This window comes from Barbatula barbatula (genome assembly GCF_947034865.1).
Source record: "Barbatula barbatula genome assembly, chromosome: 15".
Lineage (NCBI taxonomy): Eukaryota > Metazoa > Chordata > Actinopteri > Cypriniformes > Nemacheilidae > Barbatula > Barbatula barbatula.
Genome location: NC_136778.1, coordinates 2,420,629 through 2,440,820, shown reverse-complemented (window position 1 = coordinate 2,440,820; position 20,192 = coordinate 2,420,629). Strand labels below are relative to the sequence as shown.

The 20,192-nt window shown below is 43.5% G+C and overlaps 1 protein-coding gene across 1 annotated transcript in view; it reads right to left on the bottom strand.

Moving 5' to 3' along the window:
* Window positions 1–16,972, bottom strand: part of opn8b (opsin 8, group member b) — a gene marked incomplete at both ends in the record, with an annotated part of 28,984 nt that extends 12,012 nt beyond the window's left edge. The window contains 2 exons of the mRNA XM_079474539.1: window positions 831–1,124; window positions 16,903–16,972. Of these exons, the coding sequence (XP_079330665.1) occupies window positions 831–1,124; window positions 16,903–16,972 (364 nt within the window). The remainder of the gene's footprint in view (window positions 1–830; window positions 1,125–16,902) is intronic.
* Window positions 16,973–20,192: the final 3,220 nt, after the last annotated feature.

The following is a 20,192-nucleotide window of genomic DNA, read 5'->3' as shown; positions in this document are numbered from 1 at the left end:
CTCACCTAAGTAAAGTTGTCATTATTTACTCACTTTAAATAGAATATACACTCTACGTAATACGAAAAAAGTTTTTAAAATTGATGCTCATACAGTGTCTTGGTTTTTTAAAAGGTCAAAAGAAAAGAAAAGCCTAGGACCAGATAGCTTCAAAGGCAAGGTGTTGAGCGTGTGTAATCTACAGTTAAGTGGTATATTTACACATATTTTTACCATATCTCTTAAATTGATAAGAAATTACATTTTGATGCTAAAACCGATGCCAACAACGTTTGTTTTTCCTATAAGTAAAATGAATTCTTTTAAGGTATGCCCAGTGTTATTGACATTGTTTTATTGATTCTGTTATTTCTTATTGTGTCATTGTATGCTTTGGTTGCGTTCACTTGTCTGGCAGAAACAGAATGACTAAATTGATTAAGACTGCATCCAAGGTGAATGGAGTTCAATTGATGTCGCTTCAAGGCGTTTTTAAAGAAAGGGTAAATAAAAAAGCCTATGGGATTATTAATTGTGCATCTCATTCATTACATGGGGAGTTTGTTGTTCTCCCATTGGGTCGTAGATACAGAGCAATTGGGGGAAGAACCAGAAGGTTTAAGAATTAATTCACAACTGCTTTTGCTATGTTAAACCATCGGTAGGCATGGGTAATTTACTGATAATTGAATGTATGGTTATTGAATGTTCTGTAAATGTGTGTTTGACTGTATTGTTGTGATGTGCAATAATAAACTACTAATGCTACAGTTTCGTTTGTCCTTTTTTGACCCAACGGCGTTGATGAAATAAGAACCCACCATTTATTAGAGTGTGGAAAGTACACATACCTGATTTCGGTGGGTTTCCTGTCACCAGATATCTCACCAGCGCCATGACAACCAGGGTATTGATGCTGGCCACACTAAAGATCATACCCATCAGGCCATAGTACAGACAGGATTGGTCACCTCCAATCCATGTGTGATTGAAGGCGGAAGCGATTGAGAGCGGATACATACTGAGAGCCATGCCAATGTCAGTCACAGCCAGATTGACCGTGAGGAGCTCAGGGGCTTTGAGAACGCTGTGCCGGCGGACGGCTGTTATCAGGACAGCTGCGTTGCCCAGGATGGTCAAGATGGCTGGGAAGAAAGCATACAAGTTGATACTTACACAAGGTTAATGGTACATACCCATGCAAAATATTTTTCTGATAATTAGCAACAAAACAAACTGAAAACAAAAGTATTTGAAAACATATCTCCAAATGATTTTGCAGGGACAACGGTGCAACATGTCTTTGAAAAGGACACAAATATTCATGGTCCATAAAAATGCCATTTTAGGCTAAAATCCAGCGTCGGGGAACAAAATATCGTACAAATGAAATTTTCAAATGGCAGATCTATAACAGCAGAAACTGTAACACAGGAATTCCCAAAGAATTCCCCAAAGAGCGGCATTTCCAAGAACTCTATATTGACAGCACAAGAGAGTCAGTCAGGTCTTCAAGCTTGAATTGGCACTGGCAGTAGATTGATCTGACAAGCTTTGCTATTCGGCCCGAGGCTCGAATGTTCTCGAACATCAATGGCCAAAACAGAAGAATCGATTTTAGGGTGAATTTCAATTCTGTGCAGATGATGAAATTCTTGATGATGATGCTTCACTGTCATTTTCTTATTCGGTTCTATAGTGGCTGTCCAAAGATTCCTTTAGCTAAATAAAAAATGTTAATGTATATACAAACCTGGAAAAAAATATGATACTTTTATGTGTTCAGCATTTCTAAATGTATTGTGGTCATTCCAGTACAGTGTCTGTTGAATTTTAACTAAATCGAACCTTAGGTCTTAAAGTCGAACAACGGCAATGTGAAAGACTGACAGCATGACAAGACGCATGAAAACATCTCCGGTTACTTTCGTAACCTCGGTTCCCTGAGAAGCGGGAACGAGACATTGCGGAGACCGCATATGAAACTCCTCCTCTTTTTCACTTTTTCTGAAGTCCCATAGGATAACGGCAGTAAAAAAACTGGCCAATTGTCGCAAGACATCCTGTTAATTTGGGAACGCTTCGGGAAGGCGGAAGAGGATCTATTCGCGACAAGCGAGAACGCACACTGCCCGTTGTATTTCTCGCTGATCCACTCCCCCATGGGGAGCGACGCGCTGACGGTGCATTGGCCGGTCGTTCGGCTTTACGGGTTTCCTACGGTGAAGATTTCCTCAGAGACTGTGACCAAAGGCCGGATGCCGGCATGCCCTCGCACACCGCGCCCCATCCCGAGGATGACGCATCCGTCGTAACGACTATACGTCTCGTCACCAGCCCCAGGGGAACTCCCCGACAGAACATGCTCGGGTCGAGCCACGGACTCAGGGCGCCGAGGCAGCTGAGTGTAACCGGGACTCGCGCCCGACCCGAGGACCATGCTCTCCATGGAACCCGAGCCTTCAGCCAGAACTGTAGTGGTCGCATGTGCCAGAAGACCTAGGTGGCAGACCGCCGACGCTGACGCCATGAGACCCAAAAGCCTCTAGAACTCCCTCAGGGGAACAGATCGGCCCGTCCTGAGCAAATGTAGAGCTGAAGAGATGGACTCCGTCCGCTCTGGGGAGAGGCGAGCGCGCATCTCCACTGAGTCGAAACATATGCCCAGACACGTTATAGACTGACTCGGCGTGAGTTTGCTCTTCTGCATGTTCACGCGCAGCCCCAGGGATGTCAAGTGACAAAGCAGCATCTGCGTGTGACCGATTAGCGCCTTCCGAGAGTGGGCTAAAATCAGCCAATCGTCCAGATAATTGAGAATGCGCATTCCGCGCGCTCTGAGAGGGGAAAGTGGCGCGTCCACGCACTTCGAGCAAATTGATTCGCTGAACCTTCGGTGGCGCTTGGCTATCTGAACATGAAAGTACGCATCCATCAGATCTACGGATACAAACCAGTACCCGGGACGCACTTGTGCCATGATCTGTTTTAGAGTTGTCATTCTGAACGCTCGCTTGTGAAGCGTTCGGTTGACGGGTCTCAAGTCCAGAATCGGACGCAGACCACCATCTTTCTTGCGAACTTCAAAAAAACCGGCTGTAAAACCCGCTTTCCCGCTCGTTCGGGGGGACACGCTAGATCGTTCCTTTCGCGAGCAGGCTGCAGATTTCCTGCCTCAACACAGGCCCGTTTTGCGCTGATGTAAGCGACGGGACCACACCGCCTGAACTGCAGGGCGTACCCGTGTTCTATCACGTTTAGTAGCCAAAGAGAGATGCCTGGAATGGCTTTCCACGCGTCCAGAAACAGAAATAATGGCCAAATCTGATCGGGGTTACCGTCAGCTGACCGTTTAGGGGAGCGCGCTGGCCCAGCGAGGCTAAATGCACTGGCGGGAAAATAGCTCGCGCGTGAGAATCCAGCGGCCTCTCGTCCACGGGAGAGTCCGTGGACGAGGGAAGGCTGGTTATAGTTGTGACTAACTGCGGCTTCGCGCTGCACCGTGGCAGGGCAAGGGACGCAGCATTGTGTGGGTGAGGGGGGAAGTGCTTCTCTTGTGAACAGGTATGTGTTTTTATTGCATTCACACAAACAATACTTACAACATTGCAATAATCGCCCGCAATCCCGGGGGAAAACTGTTGCGAACAGCAGCGTTTGGGGGCCGCCGGCACGTTCACGGATTCTCTCCTCCTCTTCCCAGGTCCGTCAAGAAAGCGGCTTGGCAGCCGAAGACGCTCCGCCGTCGTGGCGCAGACCTCTAGAGGCAGCACGTGACTCATGGCCTTGGCGCAGTTTTGCGCCTCACCAAAACGCTCTACTACCGACTCCACGACGTCACCAAAGAGGCCGGAGGGAGTGATCAGTGCGTTCAGAAGGGACTTACGATCAGCGTCCTTTAGATCCACCAACGTAAGCCACAGATGACGGTTGAGGACGACCATGAAACCCATAGACCTGCCGATAGCTTGTGCGGTGCGCCTTGTAGCCATCAGAGCGAAGTCGGTCGCCGCCCTCAGATCCTTCGTGGCGTCCGCCTCCAGGCTGCCGCTATCCAGCGACGGAAGGATCTTAGCCTGGAACACTTGCAGCACCGCCATAGAGTGCGGCCGCGTAGGCTTTACCGGCAAGATGGGCGGTAAACCTGCACGGTTTCGAGGGCAGGCCTGGGTCCGAGCCACGTAGAGGACTGGGGAATGAGTTGACGGCAGAGGACGGGGGCCCGGTGCCGGGTCGTCGCCGCCACCTCACGGGGTGGGTGGACTCACCAGCGGCTCGTTGGCGGCGGTGAGCCTCGACCCTATGAGTCCACGAGTGATGTTCCTGCGAGTCCTCAAGACACGCGCCGGCAGGTCCGCACAGTGTGCGCAATCAGACTCGCAGAATGCATCCTCCGCGTGACCGAGGCCCAGGCAGGCAATGCAGTGCTTGTGAGTATCCTGCGGGCCAAAGGGGCCCGTGCAAAGACGACAGAATGAAGCCATCGGATGAGGTGAAAGAAGTTCTAGTTGCGTATTCAACGATGGCAGCGTGAAAAAGAAGATTCTGAGGATTGTGGTCACATGCACTGTATTTATACTGTCTAGATTCGTCAGTATTTGCATACTGTGCATGTCTTGCGACAATTGGCCAGTTTTTTTACTGGCGTTATCCTATAGGACTTCAGGAAAAGAGAAAAAGAGGAGTTTCAATGTCGAAGTGACCGCTCTCGAAAGGGAACAGTTCATGGCCTAGGCACAACATTTGCAATCTATAGATTCGTGTTCATGGACATTTACATTTATATATTTATAACCTGATTCGTCCATATTTTAGGAGGTGGCTAACCAACAGCTTACATCACCCCAAACACTTATATCACAGCCGCAAAGGCTAATTTAGCTAAAAACGCAAGTTTTACAAGGTGGCAAAGCTACAATGAATGGCTTCTCAAATCTCGCCCCGTAAACCTAATGTTACAGGGACAAGTCAAATCATTACAAAACACACAAATGAGATAGTAGCAAATAGGAATTCACACGAAGAAGCCACTTGGTAAAAAAGGTATGAATTCCGATTGTGTTGATATATATGTATACATACAGGTATGTATGATGCTACTTGTTTAAATATGTTAAGTCGTGCTGGAAAAAGGGAGACATTTGTGTCCACAAACACAAATTAATATTTCAATTCAATTCCCTTGAGACACTAATTTAAATGTTTAACTTTTCCTAAGAACATAGTGTTGTATTGCTTAAAAGTGAATATTTCAGGCATATTTTCTGTTATTGTGACCTTTTAAAAAATTTCTGCAAATTAATGCAAATAGAAACAATATTTTTGTTTGGAATTTAGTAGAAATTTGGTATTAGTTCTTAAAATGAAAGAAAAAAGATAATTTTACCTAAACAAACAACTAATTCAGAAAACTGACTTTAAAATGGTCTCTTTAATTTGATCCACAAAACATAGTTTCTTGTAACTGTGGGTCTGTAATTCTTGCGTTTCTGCCTTAATTTGTTGGATCCCAAAAAGGATTTATGCCGGTCAATCCATTAAACTATCACGCCGATATGATCTGAGAAGGCTTGTTCAGTGAATACGTCAAAACAGGATCTGAATTAAACCGTGAAACAGAACTTCAGTCACTGGAGATGAATGTCGAGATTACCATATAACAACCATGATTGTTTTTAAGAGACGACACAGATTTGAAGTCCACATTAATCAAGAGACAACCCAAATCGTTTTATTGGTATTGAAACCACATTCATATTTCAAAAAGTTGCATGTCTGCACTGAAACGTAAATATGCTTGTCGGACGCATGGACCTTATGTTTTAGATTTCTTAAACACTGTTACACACTACCTTCATTTAAAGAGATTTTTAAGAGATCTTAATTCTCATGATATGAGTCTTAAAAATGATTAACTCAGATTTTGCTGTAGTTCCTGGAGGGCAAGTGTCCTGCAGAGTTTAGTTTCACCCTTAATCCAACACACCTGACAGCTAATCTCATTACTAGAAGATGATGAACTGATGTGTCCACAGAGCCTCAGCCCTCAGCCACAGTGACAAGAACACATATAGTAAACTGGCTCCTTTTCCACATTATTATAACAATCAGCTAACTTGCCATTATCACGAGATCAGGACACTTGCTTAACACAGGACATGTATTATACTGTAGGCTATATTGCAAAATCTTAAAACTAGTTACAACGCAACAGCTGGTGTTTTCAGGCATATTACAATGAATATGCACAAGTGTAAACATGACTGATAACTGAAAAAGCATCCTGAGAGCACTTTATACAGAGATTTGTCTTTAAATGTTAGCACGTGACTCTGTCAACATCTGTTCATGTCAAAAAGTGGCTTATAAAATCGAAGCAACCTCTGAGCAAGAAAACATCCTCGGGTTGTCAGCTAACTTGTTTTGTTTTGATGCTCTCTCATTTCAAAGTGTGCTAAAAAGAAACAAAGCAAAAGAGCAATACAGCTTCATAACCTCTATTAATCTGACTCTAATCACACAAACACATGTGACTAAAAAAAGCATTTTAAATGACTGCAAACAGTTCGATGAGGCGATTCATTTCTGCATCAAAACTCTGCCCTAAAAGCAAGATTGCACTAAACACTACACATTTTACGCAACAAAGAACTGAGCAAGAATAAAGTAAACATCGATCACTATCAAGTAATTCCCAATAACAGGAAAGCTCCAGCAGTGCCTCGGCATTGATCTGTTGTGAACAGTAAACACCGAGCATTATTAAGACGCTGAGCAAACTTAATGATTTTAAAGGGGTTTGTTTTCATTGCAGTGCAATGTGTATACATGATTTACGTTTCAAAAACGCTGTATTTTCCACAGACCGTGCATATTTGTAGGTCCTCTTTGCCCCGCCTCTCTGACATCATCAGATTTTATCTCCGATACTGACATTTTTGCAATTTTACGTGTCTAATACATGCATGGGCAACTTATAACACACCTACACAGAAAAACATGTTGTCACGCCATATGACCCCTTTAAAGAATTTAAGTAGGTACTGCACAGTGTATTTAACATCAAAAATAAGGATTCAGTACTGTATATAAAATAATACAGGTATAATCAGAAAAATTATTATTTCAGGGAATAATTTTCGGAATGCTCGGTCAGCCTTTACACATAGTGGCAGAGCATTCCAAAGTGCTGGAGCCGCAACAGAAAAGGCGCGATCTCCACCTCAGACGAGACCGTGGGACTGTCAACAGCAAACTCTGAGAAGAGCGCATTAGTCGATGCGATTGGTAAGGGACCGACATATACCTTATGTACTCAGGATCCTGGCCGTGTGGAGCTTTATACACAAACATCAACAGTATTGTATTCGATATTGTACAGGAAGCAAACACAAGTGTAATTTGATCTCGTGTTAGTAAATTGTCTGGCTGCAGCATTCTGAACATACTGAAGACGCATGACCAGAAATAATTTATTCCTAAGTATAAAGCATTGCATTGCAACAGTCCAGCCGCAAATAAATAAAATCAAATTCCACAGTAAAACCACAGGGATCGTTTGACAATGGTCCTTGGTTTCCGACCATAACTTTCTGGAACTGCTTATTAACCAAAATAATATCATTTAATTGAAGAAAATTATTTAAAAAAATATTTAGAAACTTCTGTCAAGCTCCAAAGGATAGTCAATTTGCAAATCATCAGCATACAGAGGATAATTCTAATTGTATTCCCTAAAAATAGATCCCAAGGGCAGCCTCTATAAAGAAAACTAAGTTGGACCAAGAATAGATCCCTGTGGGACCCCCAGGAGAAAGTAGCAGATGAGTATGGGGTTCCAAATGTGTTTAATTGTTGATTGCGTTGTAGAATACAATGGTCTATGTCTAATGTTATTGCCTGTGTTTTATTTGTTTTTGGTATGCATTTACATATGTGTCATATGTATATGTCCTCCTCCCTGTCGTCTGCGCGGGCGAGCTGGGCTTCTTCATGCGCCAAGTCATTTTGACTTTTGGCACTAAGGTGGCTTTGTGACAACAAATGCAATTGGCCCTGCTCTTTTCTGAAACTCCCATTGTGATTGGCTGTTGCTGCCGCCCTCAGGTCAATGACAGAACTATAGGGAAGAAAATTGGGGAAAATACGATCTAAGGAATTCCCATTAAGTAATATTTTATATGTTGGCTGTATTCTTTTAAAACACGTATTTAAAAGTATTTAAACACGGAACATCGAAAACGTTAAAATATATTATTATAATAGGCCTATATATATATTACATTATATAGGGGGGCGGGCAGTGTCCCGAGATTTGCAACTTCTACAGGTTTACATTTTACGCGCAAGCGTTTTCAGTGTGCTCGGGCAGCTGTAGTCTGCTTTGTGCTCTGTGTGCGTCTTCATTTTAAATAACGAATATGTGCGCGAAAAAGATGCGAAATGTTCTAATCCCGCATACACGTCACTGCCCATGCCATGGCTGCGCAGCACACTGCAATTTACACAATTTTCTAGGGGCGCACCGCTGAGTACCGTGTGCGCTCCGCGGGTCATTTAAAGAGAGAAAGAGGCGTGGCTTCCGTTTTTCGCTTAGTTTTAGTAGCGAAATGTGAATCTGGCCTTAGGGCTATCTTGACAACTGGGAGTGACGTGGACCATTCCAAAACGGCGGACACGTCTTCCTGGAGCGCTTGAATGTGGCATCTAGTTATTTATATTTATGGTGTCAACAAAGATAAATGACATATAAAGATGACAGTTAGGGCGACACAAACAGCCGACAATGAGGGCGACATAAACAGACGACAATGAGGATGACACAAACAGACGAAAATAAGGGCGACATAAACAGACGACAATGAGGGCAACATAAACAGACGACAATAAGGACGACACAAACAGACGACAATAAGGACGACATAAACAGACGACAATGAGGACGACATAAACAGACGACAGTGAGGACGACATATACAGACGACATATACAGACGACAGTGAGGACGACATACTGAATACAGACGACAGGGAGGATGACAGTGAGGACGACACAAACAGACGACAGTGAGGATGACATATACAGACGACATATACAGACGACAGTGAGGACGACATACTGAATACAGACGACAGGGAGGATGACAGTGAGGATGACATATACAGACGAAAGTGAGGACGACATAAACAGATGACAGTGAGGACGACATAAACAGATGACAGTGAGGACGACATATACAGATGACAGTGAGGACGACATACTGAATACAGACGACAGGGAGGATGACAGTGAGGACGACACAAACAGACGACAGTGAGGATGACATATACAGACGACATATACAGACGACAGTGAGGACGACATACTGAATACAGACGACAGGGAGGATGACAGTGAGGATGACATATACAGACGACAGTGAGGACGACATAAACAGATGACAGTGAGGACGACATATACAGACGACAGTGAGGACGACATAAATAGATGACAGTGAGGACGACATAAACAGATGACAGTGAGGACGACATCTACAGACGACATATACAGACGACAGCGAGGACGACATAAACAGATGACAGTGAGGACGACATATACAGACGACAGTGAGGACGACATAAACAGATGACAGTGAGGACGACATACATAGACGACATATACAGACGACAGTGAGGACGACATACTGAATACAGACGACAGGGAGGATGACAGTGAGGACGACACAAACAGACGACAGTGAGGATGACATATACAGACGACAGTGAGGATGACATAAACAGATGACAGTGAGGACGACAGTGAGGATGACATATACAGACGACAGTGAGGATGACATAAACAGATGACAGTGAGGACGACATATACAGACGACATATACAGACGACAGTGAGGACGACATACTGAATACAGACGACAGGGAGGATGACAGTGAGGACGACACAAACAGACGACAGTGAGGATGACATATACAGACGACAGTGAGGATGACATAAACAGATGACAGTGAGGACGACATATACAGACGACATATACAGACGACAGTGAGGACGACATAAACAGATGACAGTGAGGACGACATATACAGACGACAGTGAGGACGACAGTGAGGACGACATAAACAGATGACAGTGAGGACGACATAAACAGATGACAGTGAGGACGACATATACAGACGACAGTGAGGACGACACTGAGGACGACATAAACAGATGACAGTGAGGACGACATATACAGACGACATATACAGACGACAGTGAGGACAACATAAACAGATGACAGTGAGGACGACATATACAGACGACAGTGAGGACGACAGTGAGGACGACATATACAGACGACAGTGAGGACGACATAAACAGATGACAGTGAGGACGACATATACAGACGACAGTGAGGACGACATAAACAGATGACAGTGAGGACGACATATACAGACGACAGTGAGGACGACATATACAGACGACAGTGAGGGCGACATATACAGACGACAGTGAGGACGGCATATACAGACGACAGTGAGGACGACATATACAGACGACAGTGAGGACGACATATACAGACGACAGTGAGGACGACTTAAACAGATGACAGTGAGGACGACATAAACAGATGACAGTGAGGACGACATATACAGACGACAGTGAGGACGACATAAACAGATGACAGTGAGGACGACATATACAGACGACAGTGAGGACGACATATACAGTCGACAGTGAGGACGACATATACAGACGACAGTGAGGACGACAGTGAGGATGACATAAACAGATGACAGGGAGGACAACAGGGAGGACGACATAAGCAGACGTCAGGTAGGACGACATGTACAAACGACAGGTAGGACGATATATACAGATGTCTGGGAGGACGACATATACATACGACACACATAAGTACATACCAAAAAAACAAATAAAACACAGGCAATAACAGTAGACATTGTCATAATTCCGCTATCATGTCATGTTTATTCTTGGTCTTGCAGCGGAGTCATGGCATAGCCTTTGGTTTTGTGTGAGAAAGACATGGCTTTTTTGTAGATTTTGACTTGCCATGTGCTTTCTCATGTCCCGCCGGTGTTCCCCGCCCTTTTGTCTCGTTAGCCTTCCCATTAGTGTTTCATTACCTTCACCTGCCCCTTAGTAATTATCCTGTGTTTGTTCCCCTTTAAAACATCCTCGTGTTCATTGTCCAGTGCTTGTTCGTTGTTCTTGTTACCCCGTCCTAGAAGCCTTGTCCTGACAAATACGTTTAAGTATATTTAGTCTGTGTGAGTGTTAGTTCAGCTCTAGTCTGCGTGAGTGTTAGTTCAGTTCTAGTCTGCGTGAGTGTTAGTTCCAGTCTGCGTGAGTGTTAGTTCCAGTCTGCGTGAGTGTTAGTTCCAGTCTGCGTGAGTGTTAGTTCCAGTCTGCGTGAGTGTTAGTTCCAGTCTGCGTGAGTGTTAGTTCCAGTCTGCGTGAGTGTTAGTTCCAGTCTGCGTGAGTGTTAGTTCCAGTCTGCGTGAGTGTTAGTTCCAGTCCGCATGAGTGTTAGTTCCAGTCTGCGTGAGTGTTAGTTCTAGTCTGCGTGAGTGTTAGTTCCAGTCTGCGTGAGTGTTCGTTCCAGTCTGCGTGAGTGTTAGTTCAGTTCTAGTCTGCGTGAGTGTTAGTTCCAGTCTGCGTGAGTGTTAGTTCTAGTCTGCGTGAGTGTTAGTTCCAGTCCAGTCCGCGTGAGTGTTAGTTCCAGTCTGCGTGAGTGTTAGTTCCAGTCTGCGTGAGTGTTAGTTCCAGTCTGCGTGAGTGTTAGTTCCAGTCTGCGTGAGTGTTAGTTCCAGTCTGCGTGAGTGTTAGTTCCAGTCTGCGTGAGTGTTAGTTCCAGTCTGCGTGAGTGTTAGTTCTAGTCTGCGTGAGTGTTAGTTCCAGTCTGCGTGAGTGTTAGTTCCAGTCCGCGTGAGTGTTAGTTCCAGTCTGCGTGAGTGTTAGTTCTAGTCTGCGTGAGTGTTAGTTCCAGTCCAGTCCGCGTGAGTGTTAGTTCCAGTCTGCGTGAGTGTTAGTTCCAGTCTGCGTGAATGTTAGTTCCAGTCTGCGTGAGTGTTAGTTCCAGTCTGCGTGAGTGTTAGTTCCAGTCTGCGTGAGTGTTAGTTCCAGTCTGCGTGAGTGTTAGTTCCAGTCTGCGTGAGTGTTAGTTCCAGTCTGCGTGAGTGCTAGTTCCAGTCTGCGTGAGTGTTAGTTCCAGTCTGCGTGAGTGTTAGTTCCAGTCTGCGTGAGTGTTAGTTCCAGTCTGCGTGAGTGTTAGTTCCAGTCTGCGTGAGTGTTAGTTCCAGTCTGCGTGAGAGTTAGTTCCAGTCCGCGTGAGTGTTAGTTCCAGTCCGCGTGAGTGTTAGTTCCAGTCCGCGTGAGTGTTAGTTCCAGTCCGCGTGAGTGTTAGTTCCAGTCTGCGTGAGTGTTAGTTCCAGTCCGCGTGAGTGTTAGTTCCAGTCCGCGTGAGTGTTAGTTCCAGTCCGCGTGAGTGTTAGTTCCAGTCCGCGTGAGTGTTAGTTCCAGTCCGCGTGAGTGTTAGTTCCAGTCTGCGTGAGTGTTAGTTCCAGTCTGCGTGAGTGTTAGTTCTAGTCTGCGTGAGTGTTAGTTCCAGTCCAGTCCTCGTGAGTGTTAGTTCCAGTCCGCGTGAGTGTTAGTTCCAGTCTGCGTGAGTGTTAGTTCCAGTCTGCGTGAGTGTTAGTTCTAGTCTGCGTGAGTGTTAGTTCCAGTCCAGTCCGCGTGAGTGTTAGTTCCAGTCCAGTCCGCGTGAGTGTTAGTTCCAGTCCAGTCCGCGTGAGTGTTAGTTCCAGTCTGCGTGAGTGTTAGTTCTAGTCTGCGTGAGTGTTAGTTCCAGTCTGCGTGAGTGTTAGTTCTAGTCTGCGTGAGTGTTAGTTCCAGTCTGCGTGAGTGTTAGTTCTAGTCTGCGTGAGTGTTAGTTCCAGTCTGCGTGAGTGTTAGTTCTAGTCTGCGTGAGTGTTAGTTCCAGTCTGCGTGAGTGTTAGTTCTAGTCTGCGTGAGTGTTAGTTCCAGTCTGCGTGAGTGTTAGTTCCAGTCTGCGTGAGTGTTAGTTCTAGTCTGCGTGAGTGTTAGTTCTAGTCTGCGTGAGTGTTAGTTCTAGTCTGCGTGAGTGTTAGTTCCAGTCCGCGTGAGTGTTAGTTCCAGTCCGCGTGAGTGTTAGTTCCAGTCTGCGTGAGTGTTAGTTCCAGTCTGCGTGAGTGTTAGTTCCAGTCTGCGTGAGTGTTAGTTCCAGTCTGCGTGAGTGTTAGTTCCAGTCTGCGTGAGTGTTAGTTCCAGTCTGCGTGAGTGTTAGTTCCAGTCTGCGTGAGTGTTAGTTCCAGTCTGCGTGAGTGTTAGTTCCAGTCCGCGTGAGTGTTAGTTCCAGTCCAGTCCGCGTGAGTGTTAGTTCCAGTCCAGTCCGAGTGAGTGTTAGTTCCAGTCTGCGTGAGTGTTAGTTCTAGTCTGCGTGAGTGTTAGTTCCAGTCTGCGTGAGTGTTAGTTCTAGTCTGCGTGAGTGTTAGTTCTAGTCTGCGTGAGTGTTAGTTCTAGTCTGCGTGAGTGTTAGTTCCAGTCTGCGTGAGTGTTAGTTCTAGTCTGCGTGAGTGTTAGTTCTAGTCTGCGTGAGTGTTAGTTCCAGTCCGCGTGAGTGTTAGTTCCAGTCCGCGTGAGTGTTAGTTCCAGTCCGCGTCAGTGTTAGTTCCAGTCCGCGTGAGTGCTAGTTCCAGTCCGCGTGAGTGTTAGTTCCAGTCTGCGTGAGTGTTAGTTCCAGTCTGCGTGAGTGTTAGTTCTAGTCTGCGTGAGTGTTAGTTCTAGTCTGCGTGAGTGTTAGTTCCAGTCTGCGTGAGTGTTAGTTCCAGTCTGCGTGAGTGTTAGTTCCAGTCTGCGTTTGTGTTAGTTCCAGTCTGCGTGAGTGTTAGTTCTAGTCTGCGTGAGTGTTAGTTCCAGTCTGCGTGAGTGTTAGTTCCAGTCTGCGTGAGTGTTAGTTCCAGTCTGCGTGAGTGTTAGTTCCAGTCTGCGTGAGTGTTAGTTCCAGTCTGCGTGAGTGTTAGTTCCAGTCCGCGTGAGTGTTAGTTCCAGTCTGCGTGAGTGTTAGTTCCAGTCTGCGTGAGTGTTAGTTCCAGTCTGCGTGAGTGTTAGTTCTAGTCTGCGTGAGTGTTAGTTCTAGTCTGCGTGAGTGTTAGTTCTAGTCTGCGTGAGTGTTAGTTCCAGTCTGCGTGAGTGTTAGTTCCAGTCTGCGTGAGTGTTAGTTCCAGTCTGCGTGAGTGTTAGTTCCAGTCTGCGTGAGTGTTAGTTCTAGTCTGCGTGAGTGTTAGTTCCAGTCTGCGTGAGTGTTAGTTCCAGTCTGCGTGAGTGTTAGTTCTAGTCTGCGTGAGTGTTAGTTCCAGTCTGCGTGAGTGTTAGTTCCAGTCTGCGTGAGTGTTAGTTCCAGTCTGCGTGAGTGTTAGTTCCAGTCCGCGTGAGTGTTAGTTCCAGTCTGCGTGAGTGTTAGTTCTAGTCTGCGTGAGTGTTAGTTCCAGTCCAGTCCGCGTGAGTGTTAGTTCCAGTCTGCGTGAGTGTTAGTTCTAGTCTGCGTGAGTGTTAGTTCCAGTCTGCGTGAGTGTTAGTTCTAGTCTGCGTGAGTGTTAGTTCTAGTCTGCGTGAGTGTTAGTTCTAGTCTGCGTGAGTGTTAGTTCCAGTCTGCGTGAGTGTTAGTTCTAGTCTGCGTGAGTGTTAGTTCTAGTCTGCGTGAGTGTTAGTTCCAGTCCGCGTGAGTGTTAGTTCCAGTCCGCGTGAGTGTTAGTTCCAGTCCGCGTGAGTGTTAGTTCCAGTCCGCGTGAGTGTTAGTTCCAGTCTGCGTGAGTGTTAGTTCTAGTCTGCGTGAGTGTTAGTTCTAGTCTGCGTGAGTGTTAGTTCCAGTCTGCGTGAGTGTTAGTTCTAGTCTGCGTGAGTGTTAGTTCTAGTCTGCGTGAGTGTTAGTTCCAGTCCGCGTGAGTGTTAGTTCCAGTCCGCGTGAGTGTTAGTTCCAGTCCGCGTGAGTGTTAGTTCCAGTCCGCGTGAGTGTTAGTTCTAGTCTGCGTGAGTGTTAGTTCCAGTCTGCGTGAGTGTTAGTTCTAGTCTGCGTGAGTGTTAGTTCCAGTCTGCGTGAGTGTTAGTTCCAGTCTGCGTGAGTGTTAGTTCCAGTCTGCGTGAGTGTTAGTTCTAGTCTGCGTGAGTGTTAGTTCCAGTCTGCGTGAGTGTTAGTTCCAGTCTGCGTGAGTGTTAGTTCTAGTCTGCGTGAGTGTTAGTTCCAGTCTGCGTGAGTGTTAGTTCCAGTCTGCGTGAGTGTTAGTTCCAGTCTGCGTGAGTGTAAGTTCCAGTCTGCGTGAGTGTTAGTTCTAGTCTGCGTGAGTGTTAGTTCCAGTCTGCGTGAGTGTTAGTTCCAGTCTGCGTGAGTGTTAGTTCCAGTCTGCGTGAGTGTTAGTTCTAGTCTGCGTGAGTGTTAGTTCCAGTCCGCGTGAGTGTTAGTTCCAGTCCGCGTGAGTGTTAGTTCCAGTCCGCGTGAGTGTTAGTTCCAGTCTGCGTGAGTGTTAGTTCTAGTCTGCGTGAGTGTTAGTTCCAGTCCGCGTGAGTGTTAGTTCCAGTCTGCGTGAGTGTTAGTTCTAGTCTGCGTGAGTGTTAGTTCCAGTCTGCGTGAGTGTTAGTTCCAGTCTGCGTGAGTGTTAGTTCCAGTCTGTGTGAGTGTTAGTTCCAGTCTGCTTGAGTGTTAGTTCTAGTCTGCGTGAGTTTTAGTTCCAGTCTGCGTGAGTGTTAGTTCTAGTCTGCGTGAGTGTTAGTTCCAGTCTGCGTGAGTGTTAGTAGTTCCAGTCTGCGTGAGTGTTAGTTCCAGTCTGCGTGAGTGTTAGTTGCACTAGCCTGCACTTGGGTTCTTCATTTATGTTCCTGACAGACATAGACAGTTGTATTGTTCAACACATATGGAACCCCATAGATGATGAGATAACATTTTAACTGGACATATTTAATCCTTTAAGGAAGAAGAGTATAGAAGAGAACCACTTAAGTGTAACACAATTCATTCCAACATATTCTCTAAGACGTTGTATTAAAACATCTATAGTGGTGACAACACCCTTCCTTGAGTCCATGCTCAAAAATATATCATTAAAAACCTTAAGCGGGGCTGTTTCTGTACTGCGCTTAGTCCGAAATCCAGACTCTTCAATGTAAGACGCCCATTACATTGCAGTCCATTACAGTTGATTGATACCTTTATCTCAAATCCTGGTCGTTTAATGGATTTATACAATTGCATACATAAAAACATGGAAAATCATTAAAAAATCCAAAAACTGAGCCTTGGGCAGTACTGTTTAATATCATAATGTCTTGTAGTTAAATTGTTTAATTCTTTTGCACTGTTAATTTATCTTTTTTCTTCTTCTAGAAATTAAGCCTTGTGCAACGTGAAGTACATATATTTATGTCTTATCTGAGTGGGTTTGGGTTCATAACATGCGAGTTGAATTGGTATGAAACCGGATGTCCAATGAATGTCAAACGTCAAGATGATGCCCTTAAATGTGTTTTACTTCGTATCAGAATATGTTATTGTTAAATCCTGATGTACAATCAATATTAAATAATGTCATTATAACATTTAACATGCAATCAAACAAATGCAAATTTGTCTGATGCACCAGAATCCGATTTAGTTTGATAGAGAATCATTCTGAAAATCGAACACCAATTTGCCTCGATCTTACACCTGCATGTGTAAAATGTAATTGTATGCCAAAATAAAATCTATAAATGATACGCATGCATATATATAAACCCCTTTGTTTTATATTGACTCCACACACAAACATTTGTTTTACAAAGCACTTTTCACCCCACACTCTTCATGCATTATCCTTCTAACATAAACTGTATAGTTGATTAAATATAAATATGAAAAAGCAGCACTTACCAATCATCAGCAGGAATGTACCTGCACTATAATCAACACCGGGAGACAGTTTAGAGGTGTATCGATCCATTCCTGTGTCTCAAGCAGAGCTGTTAAGATGTTTGTGAATGGCACACAGAGCAGAAACACCTATTTGACATCCTGTAATAATGATTATGACACTTCCCCTCTTCACCCCCCCACCTTTCTCCAGCATGAGTGGACACATGCAGACTCGAGTTGGTTGGAATAACTATCACTGGTATAGCAACGTGATAGTTTAAAGTGTGTAATAGTATAGTGCAAAACCTTTGTCACACAACAGGCTCTTTGTAATGGAAAAAGGTTCTTTAGACCAAAAATGGTTCCTCTGTTATTTTTACGTAGCGCTGTCACGATTATAACATTTGGCCAACGATTAGTTGTCTGTTAAATTAATTGATTTCAATCAAGAAAATATATACTTTAGAAATGTGAACATGTTATAAATAAATAATATTTTTTTTACCGTACGGTCACCTTAACAGAGAAGACTGTCTTGAGCACTTCGGATGTGAGGGTCTTGCTGTCTTGATGCAGCAAGTCTGGAAACAAAACAAATCAACAACAACAAAATACAAAGCTCATTTGAATGTAAAATTGAGTGCAGAAGGACAGTGGATGTGCAGCAGGTACGGCAGATCACCCTGGTTTTATAAGGATGCACAATAAATGCATTTATATCAATAAATTGCGATGATTCATCAATAATGACGTCAAATAATTGCAACAGCACGATTATTTAATAATGGTGAAAGCCCTATTTGAACGCACAATTTGTAAACGTGTATGCACATTTGTATTCTATGCACGATACACAAATGCCTCTTACTTCATGAATATGTTATTCCACAGCTTCAACTGAAAAGGTAGAAAAAATCGATTTATATCCTCATAAAGCCCTGAATCATATATTTATATGTTGATATAAAGCCCTGAAAATAATTGCATGCGTCAAACCAATACGATCATACTGTACAACCTACTGCTATTTTCTCTGCAGGTAGGAAGTTGGCAGCCAATTCAAGTTTAGTTTTTTGCTGTAAGGTTGTGATCACCAACAGTCAACACTGTAATTACATGAGCGATGTTCCTTTTCTGAAATCTCTTTTATTTCTGTTAATCTGTTTCAGCGTTGCGCCGATGCACAAATGCATTTACAAATGAGACACAAAGCCTCTGGAAAGCCCCTGTCGGCACATCACTCATTAGTTCTCTATTGATCACAAAGAATGTCAAATTGTGCACCGGTTCAAAGTCCAATCTAACAACCAATCAGCTGTGGCTCTGCACAAGGACACAGAACAATGAAAGTAGATCCCGGAGCAACTGAGGTTTGTGTCTCGGCATAATGGTTAGAAAATGAATTTTTGGATAAAGTTTTGTAATGTAAAAAACAATTAGTGATTGTACAACTTACACATTTTGTTTAATATCTGTTTTCTAAAAAATAAAAAAAGATTTGTTTGCCTTTGCCATTTTTCTCTACTGGGCAATTCCATGAAAATGTCAACCTTACCATGAAATAGAAAGTTTTTACTAAAAGGTTTTTTACTATAGTGATAGCACAGATATCAACATTTGGTTGATATCTGATACATATTTCTTATAAATATGCGTAAACAAATAGAAATAAAGTAACTATTTTATGTTCTATCAAGTGGCATCGCTTCTCCGTTTGGTATTTTTGCTTCTGGTTTGTGCATTTTTGTTCACAGATCCCACAAAGTTTGTCATCTCTCAAATACTGTGTCCATTTTTTGTCACATCCATAACGCATGTTTATTTTTCTTCGAAAAAAAGAAAACATGTGCATAGACTGATATTTTTCTAATGATTAAACTGTATCAACAAGGGTTTAGTAAAATATCAACTATATTGGTAACAAATACATTCTCTGAGCGTTTATATGTCACATCCATAACCCTGGAATTGCCCTACTCATAAGATGAAAAGGGGAAAGAAACTTGGTTATGGGTGCCGTCTTTGACACATTATTCTTAATTTCTAACAATATTTAATATTAACAATATTCTGTCAATATCTTCAGCATTTTTAAGCCAATAGTGTCTAATATTCAGTATATCACCAGCCCTATACCACTAATAAATCTTTCATAAAGACACATATAGAACGTGACACTGAAAACACTCACACAGACTAGAACAGTATAATATTTCACCTTACGTTTATCATTTCACTACACAACATTTAGTATTTTCATCTGTTTGTATGTGAGGGCGCATGTTTCATGCTTGTTTTAGTTTGATGCATAAACCAATCGTTTTTTCTTTTAAAATTAGATCCAGTATATCCCTGAAGATAAAAAAGATCTCGTGGAGCTTCAAGCATACGTATCTGATCCGTCAAAGCACTCGAAGGTATTTTTCTGTATGAGTGCCACGCAGATGTTATCTAATGATGAGTTTGACCCCTTTACACTGCACTTTTATAAACAAGTCAGCCTGCGTGAGTTTTAAACTAAAATGTCTATTAATACATTTAAATCTTGAATTCTTCATACTGCAGACATTGAAAGAATTCAGACCAGAAGAAACGTCTAGTTTTCCTTTAATATTAAAGTGACATCACGCTGTGTGACTACAGCCTGTGGAGGCTTTTCTCTTTTCTGGAATGTCATGAAAGAGGAAATAACTTTTATAATATTTCCTCAAATGTCAACGCTGTCTGTGTTTGATGTCTTTAATGCATGAGGCCGGACGGAGAGCGGTTGCAGGAGTCTGTATTGCTGTCAGTGCGATCGCTTCGGAGTCGAGTAAAAGACTTACAGACTGTCAGAAAGATGATGTCACATACCTAGAACAGTTGAGACGAGAACAATCGACTATAAACAAGCACGTGAGCCAAACATCTGTACTGACTGAATACCACAAGACTATTGTTTTAAGGATTTAGGATAGTCTTGGTCCACAAACTCATAGATGACAAGGTGCCTTGCTTTTCCCTTTGCTGCATGCTTAATGGATGATTTTAATTTACCTGACATATTTATCTGTGTTCTAAATCAGGAAGTGATTTTATTAAATAGAAGCTGTCTGTAGATTAATGTGCTGAGGTAATAATGCACAGGGTCTTACACAACAAGCTTTATATTCCATAATCAAACAGCTTTTTAATATCTCAGTACGCAGCAATTTTAAAGACGCTGTTTGCCAAAGAGTCATTTATTATGTGAGAGGAATCCTGCGTTCATTCTGAGCAGTTCCTGTTTGTGTAGTGGTTTATACGTTAATGTCATTTAGTTTGGTAAA